Source organism: Rhodamnia argentea, chromosome 10 (genome assembly GCF_020921035.1).
Source record: "Rhodamnia argentea isolate NSW1041297 chromosome 10, ASM2092103v1, whole genome shotgun sequence".
Taxonomy (NCBI): Eukaryota; Viridiplantae; Streptophyta; class Magnoliopsida; order Myrtales; family Myrtaceae; genus Rhodamnia; species Rhodamnia argentea.
Genome location: NC_063159.1, coordinates 15,919,861 through 15,930,071, shown reverse-complemented (window position 1 = coordinate 15,930,071; position 10,211 = coordinate 15,919,861). Strand labels below are relative to the sequence as shown.

The following is a 10,211-nucleotide window of genomic DNA, read 5'->3' as shown; positions in this document are numbered from 1 at the left end:
ATGGTGTTTCCGATAGGATAGGCTTCATGTTCTAAGATAGGTCTCCAAATACATTGGAACATACATGCCCTAATAAATATGGTTGATCATATCTTGTCGCTTGGACTTTTGAAATTGTTTCAATCAACCTCTTATAACATAAGTTGTCTTTGTCAAATGAGAAATGACTATGTGACTGTCCCTAATTCTAATGAGATTAACAACCTGTTCTGGGCTACAAAAAAAAAAAAAAAACTAATACAAGGAATTGAAATTTATTTTGTGATCCATTCTTTCAAGAATTTGTGGTCCTTAACATGCTGTTACTCTCATAGTCAACTAAAAACAGTTATGCTAGCAAAGCCCTCATCAAATTCATGTAGCTTGATAGTAGGCATGATGAAATCTAAAGTTTGTGTCACATGTATCTAAGATAACTCAAGCTTGGGTAAGGCTAAAATAGAGTTAGCATAGTGTGGTTTTTTCCTTATTGACAATATTAAGGAGTCACATGTTATTCTTATAATTATTACTCCAAATCAGACCAACAAGAGAAATTAATTGACTTTGCAAACATTTTTCTTTATGGAAAAGACTTGTGATAATAATATCGGTGGTCGAATTTACGTACATGACGTCACTTGCTTCATTATCTGTCTAGTTTAGTAGCTACAATTGAGATTTGTGGTAAATTGAGACTAATATACTGGGAGGGTTCAACTAAGACAAAATACTACACCAATTGACAGAGGCGTTAACAAAAATATAGGTCACAAATTGTAATCATCCCAAGGTGCTAGATAGTGGCTAAGAAAATTTACTTACGCATCCGTACTTAGCTGAAGTGTAAACTAGTCAAGTTGTTTGAGTTCAATTCACGAATTACTCAAATCTCAACTCGTTCTTTATTAAAGTTGAGTCGAGTTCGAGGTTGAAGATGTTCTAACTTGAGTAGCTCATACGCCTAGCTAGTCCAGTAATCATTATTCACACATCTTAATTACCATACACTTGTAAAGATGAATAATTAAACATAATTAGATGTGTGTTTGTAAGGTGTTTTCCCAAGTGGAGGTCGACCTCAGCTTCTCTTTTGGTATATAGATATGGCTTGAATGATGGTTGATATAAGTGCGCTCTAAATTGTTCTTTCTTTTTTGTGTTTTTCTGGCCAAGTTTCAAACCGTGCATCAACCGGGGGGGTTTTTTTGGGGGCCGTTGGAGAGAAAGGAGAAAGTCCTTCTAAAACAAGTGGAAAGAAAGAAAGTGAAAATACATTTTTTTTTTGCCACTTGAGTCCTAAACTTTTTACATTTGTAACAATTCAGTTCATTTAGACAAGGACATCAGCCATCTTAAATGGTACGACCGACACTGTCTTAGATAATATGTTTTAATTTTTTTCGAATTGTATTGCTTTTTTTTTAATTACTGAATTGACAAAATTATAATAGATTTAAAAATTTTTCGGTAATTTTCCCAATATACACTCGTACAGATGAATAGTTAACGCATAATTAGATGTTCGTGGGTAACATGTTCTCAGGATTGGAGCTCGACCTCAAGCTCTAGTTTGATCCGACAAAAATCTTGAGTCGAGTCGATGAAGCGAGTCTCAAAGTCATTGAAAAATTTACTCGAGCGAATGTTGAGCTTGAAAAAGCAAGCTCAATTGACGTCTGAGTATCCAGCACAGAGAGTACAGACTAGTCCACGACATCAGCTTTTCTTTTGATGTGCAGATATGGCTTGAATGATGGTTGATATAAGTGTGCTTCAAATTATTCTTTCTTGTTTTTTTTTTTTTTTTGTGGTGTTTTTCTGGCCAAGTTTCAAAAAAAAGAAAGAAAGGCAGATGGAGTGGAGGAGAGATCTGATAGAGTTTGATACGAGTGAGTAGGTAGGGGAAGAAGGGGGTTGTTGCCGATGGAAAGCAGAAAGGAAATTTGGGAGAGGGGCATCCTCAGAAGTCTCAACCACGTATCTTTCTGTGGAGCCCTCCCCAGTTGCGAACATCTTGTAATTACTCTACTAAAGCAGGAATTACGTACACCCTGGAAAATGAAAGTTTAACCTCAGACTTGGTCCTAGGCGGCGTATGGGGCCTTCTATGGCGCACTCGGAGACCATTCTCCGGCCATAGCCTGAATCTCGATGATTGGTTTTTTCTTGTAGTCTCTATACAAAAATATCGCGCCCCGGAAGAATTTAAAAGGTTTAAGATTAACGGGGTGAAGTTCCCTCCCGTCTGATGCTATGGTCGCCCGCTGTCTTTCGAGAAGTAGCAAGGATTTGTAAACCCAAGGTGGAAGGTGCTCTCGCACAGGCCACAGAAGAGAACTATCTGCGCATTATTTTATCCACGTTCAGGCGAAAGAGCAGTTCTCGTGTTACTTAAACCCTACGTGCAGAAGTGATGGTACTTGGAATCTTTAACCATCTCTGAGTGCTTGTCTAAGTGAAAGCTTGCCACGGAATCATCTATGGACGGAACTAATGGATCCCATCTTATGGTCATAGCCAAAGAAGAGAAAACTTTATCACTCTAAAGAGAGACCTACTCGACCGGTTGACGTTTTCACAGTTGAGACAGCAATAATCTCGACTAATCATAGCCCGAAAGTTACATGGAGTCGACGCCTTCAGTGGCCGGTTTAAGCTTACTAATAACCCGTGCTAACCCGACAATAGAACATGAAGACGCATTACGAGCTTAAGGAGGAGTAACTGTAATCTTGCAAGGTATACATTCAGCAGAACTCATCGAGAACTTGTGAATTGTCATGGATGAAATCGAAACAAAGTACGTACAAACTCATGGCATGTTAGATAGGCAAGAGGACCCGACTTACCTGCAAGTTGAGCTTCAAAAATTGAAGAGCAGAAGGAAGAATGGCATTGTTCCACGCTCTTATCACCTTCCTTGACGAATATGGGAAAATCTCCAGAAGCAACAAAACAAAAGCAAACTAGTTTTAATGGAAATTGCAGCGCTGAAGTGCAGGCAGAAAGCTGAGTGATGGAAGGCGATGGAATAGGAGAGAGTTTGGAGAATGGAGGGGAGGTGGTTAGATCACGAAGTCACGTGCTGGGGCCTCAGTTTTTTGCGGAGTGGCCAAAAGGCCAACCAAACATTCTAATGGGGGAAGAAACATGGTCAAAGGCTTATACGCAAGGGAAAGGAGACATGGACCTACCTTTCTCTTTCAGAGAGCTTCTGTTTTTTTCTGTACCTGCAAATGCTGCATCTCTAGTTAATTCCAACTTGGTGGGAATCATGAAGAACGGTTCCTTTCCATAAAAAGGCAACACAGGCTCCGCCATTGTTTTTCTCTTCAGTGGGGGCTCAGAATACCAGCTGTTTCGGAGGGTAAACGTCGGCAGTGGCGACGAGGCGACCTACTCGAGTTGGTCATACGGCCTCCGCAGAGTATTTTATTTATACTCGAGCGTCCGTCACAACGTCAATTACACAGAGAAACAGCAGTGAGGCGCAAACAAACAATTCGATTGATGATCATGCCAAGTCCTCGACCTAAAATATCCACTTCTTGGGTTCGTCGGTTAGGTGGCTCCCTCATCACTTTCCTATGAAAAAAGAAGATTTGCCGCCATTTCATGAAAGTGTATGAAAATGCAGATGGCTGACTGCCGTTCTGGAAGGACTGTTGGCGGTGCAATGTATTGTAGCTCAAGTGCAGATCATGTAAATTAGTCATGCGGTGTAGTGCAGGTAGTGTGTTCATTGAAAGCAGAAATGAACGCATATGAAGCAAAAGATCAGAACCATACAACAGATGAGCCAAATATGAAATATCTCCTCATTCGTGTAGAATGTAACAGAACAGTTGCAGTTCCTATCCCGACCGTTTGTCTCAAACACCAATTTTTACTTCCTTAGCATGTAATTACTTATATCAACTGTGGAACTCTACAAATGCGCAGCGCCAGTGTGGTATCCCAATATGCGGAACAGCAAATTGTACAAGAATCAATTGGAACCAAAGGAAGCAGTTAGTGGCACTCTGACAATACTTCTTCGAAGCCACAGCTCATACATGACCGTGCATAAGGCGTCATAATCGACCGGGGATGGATGCCACTGAAAATGTTTCCGGGCCTTCATTACATTGCTTTGGAACATCGAGAACTTGTCGCTGCTCACTTCCTTGAGGATTCTCTTAAGCAACGGAATGTCTGAAGTGGTAACCACGACCGAGAAACTCGTCCAGTTCAATATGTCAGCGAATGGGAGATCGTAATGATTGGCAATTATCACAGGGACACATCCATAATACAACGAATCTGCAATGCGGGCTGTGTTTACTTCAAAGCCTTTGACATGGAGGCAAAATTTACTCCCGAGAAGCTCATCAGAATATCGCGTGGTGAGTCGGCCATAGTGAGCAAATATCTCAGAGTCATTTCTCCATGCTTTGACAAGCTTTTTCCGGACAGGGGAGTTAATTGCCCCAGCAAAGAATGCAAGTTTGTTCCTGAAAATTTTGACCAATATTAGATCATTCTATGGATGAGCGTCAAGGGCAACCTTAAACTTGGGAGTTCTGGAGGAAAGTGTACACTTCTTTCCCACTCTCAGGACATATCAAGTGCCAAAAGAAACTTGGTACGACAAACAAACGAAAAGATGGAAACCTTTAGTTTGCTTCAGAAAATGCAGAAGACCCACTAACCTTTCGAAAACCACACTTATTCATCATAAGAGCCTAAAATCATACTCACCTTTTAGACGACATGATATTCGGAGGATCCCCCTGTCTTGGCCAAACTTGAGGCAGAGATGCATCCTTGTGAGTTACATATCCCTGCAGGAAATAGCTCGAAGAGCACACAACTTGGATGGCATTCATCTTCACCTCACTTGCTTTCTCCATGGCGGACCGACCAATGGAGTGACAAGCGACATAAAAGTGATCGGCCCCGCCAGTCCGATTCCAGTAAGGATATCTCCGAGTAATGTTCGCAACATAATCCCGTATATAATCCTGGATGCCAGCAACACCAACTCTCGGGTCATGTCGCAACCTTGTGATGGAGAAGGGCATAAAGAACAAATCTGCCTCGGTCGGGTCCTTCGTGATGAAGTGGCTATTCATGAGGCTCTTCTTGAAGTAACTTTCACTCGCGTAGTTACCACCGGGCTCGAAATCCACCGGCAGGAGAACATTAGCGAAGGGATCGTCCCGCCTGTGAGGATAAACATATATCTTAAAGCTCCTATTCATTTCTCTATAGTCTTTCTCGAAGACATCTCTGTTATGGTACACGTCGTTGCTATTCACATGGTCGCCTGAACCATAAGACCAAAAATTCCCAAACACGGGCGTTAACACAATGAGTTTCTCAGACATTAATCTCTAGTTGCTCAATGTCTCATCCCACTCACACCAACAAATTTTCAACTCTTTATCTGATCAACAACAAGGCAGAAATTACATTTCTAGATCTTGGCTAAAATGCATGGCTCATTCAATTTACTTCAGTAAAAAGAGGATGACAGTTATTCTCGAATGCAAATTGGAATCACCAGTTCAAACGGCTGTCAGGCAAATTGTAAAGATTTCCTATCTCCTGCGGAAACAATCTAGGGAGACATTTACATTTTTAAGTTGTGAAAAGTTGAATTAAAGCTTAGTCCAGAACAATAACCCAGGACAAATATCCACCATCATTCAACCACATTATCGATACTTCATTAAAGTCACAACTTCTTAAATTCCCTCTTCGTCCTCCTAAATGCGGACCTCAATAAGTTGTAGTTAAAGAAGAGGATCAAACAAATTCAGTCAAAATCTAGCAACCCATGAGAAGATCCTAAAAGTCAAAAGGTGGCAATTTTCACTGACCTCTGGGCTTAATCCGATCTCCCGACCCGTGCTGACCCGCGTTGACTCCGCGATCACCGCTCTCTCCAGCCACGGGGGGGCCGCCAACTCCGGGCGACTTCTCAACCGGCGAGCTCCCAGCCGCCCCATCGAGGGAGACCGGGAAGGACCGGCCGGTGACCGGAGGGGTTCGGCTGCCACCGGAGGATGGAAGCCCGGGCTTTTCCACGGGGAGGCTGGGCTGGCGATGTTGGTGGCGGTAGTGGAGGAAGAAGATGTTGGAGGTGGTGAAGAGATAGAAAAGGATGAGGAGGGAGGTGAGGAGGGCCAAGGTGGTGGGCACGAAGAAGAAGCCGCCGCGGGTGGAGTGGGAGAGGCGGCGCTGCGAGAAGTGGAGGAGGAGAGAGGATGGAGCCATCTTCCATCACCGAGAGAGAGAGAGAGAGAGGAGGGGTCGTTGAGAATCCCTTCGTCTTCTCTGCTGCTCGGAGCCTAGCTGATACAGAGAGTAAGACAAAAATGGCGGCTTCTCTTCTCGCCGGCCGAGTTGGAATTATTGAGGGCAATGAATTAAGAAAAGTACTTTCGACCAAAAATAAATAAATAAAGAAAAATACTTCGCTCGAATCCCGGTTCATTCCAGTGACGTCAGCAATTGGCTTGCATAGTTGTTCAAATGAACCGGGTCTGAACCGTTCGTTGGACGGATAGTGGATACAGAACAAGCTTAGAAATGTTAGTGGGGCGACCTCGACCTGATTAAGGATTCCCCATTTCGGGGAAGTCTGATACTCAATTAGATCAAGTGCCGACACTAATCTCATCATATGTTGCAAAGGTATCTGTCTAATCTAAAAATGTGGATTCGGGATCATAGAGCCCATCAAGAAGCAAGATGGATTTTGCTTCGATTTCCATAACGTGGCGTGGTTGATGAACTTAATTAGGGAAAGACAGCTTCGATCAAAACCATGCGATATCAACTTCAATGCCATATTCCAATGCTTTCATTTTCATTTTTACTAAGAGGGAATGAGCATAGTCAAATTCAACCGAATGCCAATTAAACTCTTAACTTTTTTAACGGTCCATATTTGTCTTAGCAAGTAATAGCACGCACATAATAAATCATAACATCACCGTGTTTGCTTACCTTCCTTAATGTGCTAGGGATGTCATCGTCCACCCTGCAATTTAGCTGGTTTTCCTCACCGGGCCAGTTCCGGTTTCGCAGAATTATCCAAGAAAAGTTCCGAACAAAACAAAGAATTCATAGATGAAGCAGCAGCCAAAGGATTTTGAATCTCGATGAAGAACAGAAACCTCGATGAAGACGGTTCCGTAGAACTAGCCTACCTGTGCTTCTATGCCGTCGAGCATGTCTCCCTGGGCATCCAACAACACGGCCATATCCAAGAATATCTGCACCACGAGCAAACAAGAGTCACCACATACAGCAGAGCCTGACTTCCCTCCCACACAGCATTCACCATCAATTGTGAGGAAAGAATTAATAGCTGCGGATGCTAAGTACCTGCTGCAAATCCCGAAGCTTGTGCTCTAGATCTCTGACTGCGTCATGGCGCTCTTGAATTTCAGCAACAGTATCTACAATCTGTAAACGTAACAAACGTGAGATCCATCCAGATTTTTTAACTTCAAGAAAGAGTACCTTGTTCCTAGGAGTTGGGACAGGATGACAACAACTTCCAATGGTAAGAGTACCAAGTGAGACAGGAGCAACCTTTGATAAAACTTACTCAGATGGTAAAAGTAAAAGTGAGACAAAGCAACAAGAAGGGAAAATGAACCTGGTCCCGCCATGTTCTTGAATGGCCTTTTGAAAGATTTGTTCGCTATCTCCAGTCTCAGTCAGTCTGTGAATTGTCTATTCAAAGAGGTGTTCAATAAATCATTTTACCTCTTGATCTGCTCTAGTGCCCGTTACTGACCATCAGAGAAACAAATCCAAAGAAGTTAGTACTAAGTCATGCCACAATTGCATTTTTTATTTCCAATTAGCCAAAAGGTTTTGTACGGTAAAAACAAACCTTTCGACAACCTCTCCATTCTCTTGATGTATACTTTCCCTGAGGACCTGCATGAGTATTCAAAGTGTAGAAAGTTGACAAAATGCAAGGAAGATATAGAAATGAGAGCCTATGAAAATATTTATGTTTAGACCAACCTGAAACTTGGCCATCTGGTCTTTAAACTTCTTCTTCTAGGCGCTGCATCGATAAAGATTACAAAATGACATCATTCACTTGATTATAACCGATCTCTGGCGCCATTAGATGATAGATTCAGATGGGTAACAAATGTGGTAGCACAGAAAAGAATAGCTCCCGATGAAACATTTCAACTTCAGCCACTTAACAGGATAGTTTTCTGCATTGGCTATAAAAATGTCAAAGCAAAGTGTTGATGTCATGCCTGGCTATCATCGCCGGGCATGACATCTAGATTCCCTGTCCAAGTATCCATCACAACCACCACCTTCATCACCACATGTACACACCCACGCACAAAGAGAGAAGACACACATATACATCCATTAGAGAGAGGGAGATTTACAAAGTTAATTGCGTTCTCGAACGGTCAACACCGGTAACTTTTCCTCAACCGGGTTTCTGCTTATTTGCCAGATTCTGCACCAGAGAGACATTATAAGACGGTTAATAATTATATGACTATGGTCCTTACAGGGCCAACGGGGAGCTTATCGTCTTCCTTCTAGATCGAGTTCTTCAATCTTTGATTTTACAAAGCGAGCAAACATTCTAACTTCATCGACTTCTTGTTCCATCCGATGCTTGATCACCGTAGACAATAGAACCATCATGTTTAACAATATGGTGGCATGGACATAGAGGAGTGAAATATTAAATGCCATTCAAACAAATACCACACTCGAATAGAAATTGGAGAATACCATGCAAATAAATTTTCCTAACAAATAAGCCATCCAAGTGAGGATATAACCACACGAGATCCGTTATCATTGGGACATGAAGAACTTTGTGGGCTATGGAAACCAATACTGACTAAGAGGAAGAGTATCTTATACAGGAGAGGAGAGGAGATTGAAAGTAAAATGAATCAAGGCAAATCATGCCAAAAGCTTTTCAAAGGTAGCTCTCTCTGATGGACCAACATAAACGAAGAGAAGTCACAAAGTATGCACTACTCGCTGCTATGGGAAAGTGTATGAACCTTAAGGGATAGCCAAGAGCGATTCACCTTTCATGGAAGCAGCTTTAGTCACAGCTTTTGATTCCTCAGGCGCAACCTGCATACATCCAATTTGGCAGAAGGATGTATCATCTTCTAATAATACTCTATGCAATAGCAGCCATTCAACAGAGCATAAGCTGAAGCCTTAAGTGGCATGAGAAAAAGAAGAAGCACAGATCTTCATCTTGAGATTGTAAAAGGGGGAACAGAAAAAGCTGCAGTCGTAACAAGAAGTTCATCATTGAACCAGCCCCGCCACCATGCAGCCATTTGCGCGGCACAGCGCAAAAGGGGCGTTACCTTGAGGAGGTCGTTCATCGTCAGCACAGGCTCGACCTTGAACACGCGAGAGCCGAGGGCGGTGGAGACCCGACAAGACGGACGGGAAGCAGCCCACTTTGCGGACTCCCGACAATGCAGGCTCTGCTACGCAGATATTCTCCGGTTCGGTGCGGCAATTCCCGCGTTGTTTGTGCTGTGTAAATCGAAAGAGCAGTGTCGTGAGTTGTTTAAAAATTCTCCCGGATATTTCCTCCTTGGTAATCGGTGGTCGGCGTGTTTTTCACCGACGTGCGTTCTTAAACGCGACAAATCAAGGGAGACCTAAATTTTAGCATAGAAATATTAAGGATCGGACTTAACCCCTAAGCAAAAATATTAATTAGATTGCGTCTAGATATCCACGATCGTTTTCCTTCAATAGTTAACTAAGTATGTAAAATTGTATCCTAATTGGACCGGTGCCGGGAGGTTCTAAGCTTAACTGGATTCATCGGAGTAAGCCCCGTAAATTGAAGATTCGACCGAGTCCGACAGCATCCCCCAAGTGTGCATGAAGAATTTGGTGGTGACAGTTGCATATTTCCATTGGGAAAAAACCGTTTAACGTTGGGGGAACAAACCTTGGTCGAAATTCACTGGACATATTTCACGGCAAAGCAAGGTTTTGAAAACAAATGATACAAATGATCCCTGAATTTTGATCCAATCTATAATATGATCCATGAACTTTAATTAATTCAATGTGGTCATTGAACTTTAGTCCAATGTGCAATGCCGTCTTTGGATTTTGAATTTGTTCAATATGATCTTGAATTTTTTGATAAATATTCAAACCGGTTCTTGAATTATGAAGGTAATAGGTCAAAT

General features: G+C 42.3%; 1 protein-coding gene and 1 pseudogene across 1 annotated transcript; both read right to left on the bottom strand.

Annotated features, from left to right (window-relative positions):
- Positions 1-3,777: 3,777 nt before the first annotated feature.
- LOC115733538 (probable glycosyltransferase At5g11130) lies at positions 3,778-6,361 on the bottom strand. The gene is made up of 3 exons (XM_030664195.2): positions 5,847-6,361; positions 4,723-5,290; positions 3,778-4,475 (listed from the first exon to the last, which is right to left on the bottom strand). The coding sequence occupies exons 1-3, from the start codon at positions 6,241-6,243 to the stop codon at positions 3,971-3,973; spliced, it is 1,470 nt and encodes a 489-aa protein (XP_030520055.2). The 5' UTR covers positions 6,244-6,361; the 3' UTR covers positions 3,778-3,970.
- Positions 6,362-7,172: 811 nt separating this feature from the next.
- On the bottom strand, positions 7,173-9,123 carry LOC115731375 (annotated as a pseudogene).
- Between the last annotated feature and the right edge of the window lie 1,088 nt (positions 9,124-10,211).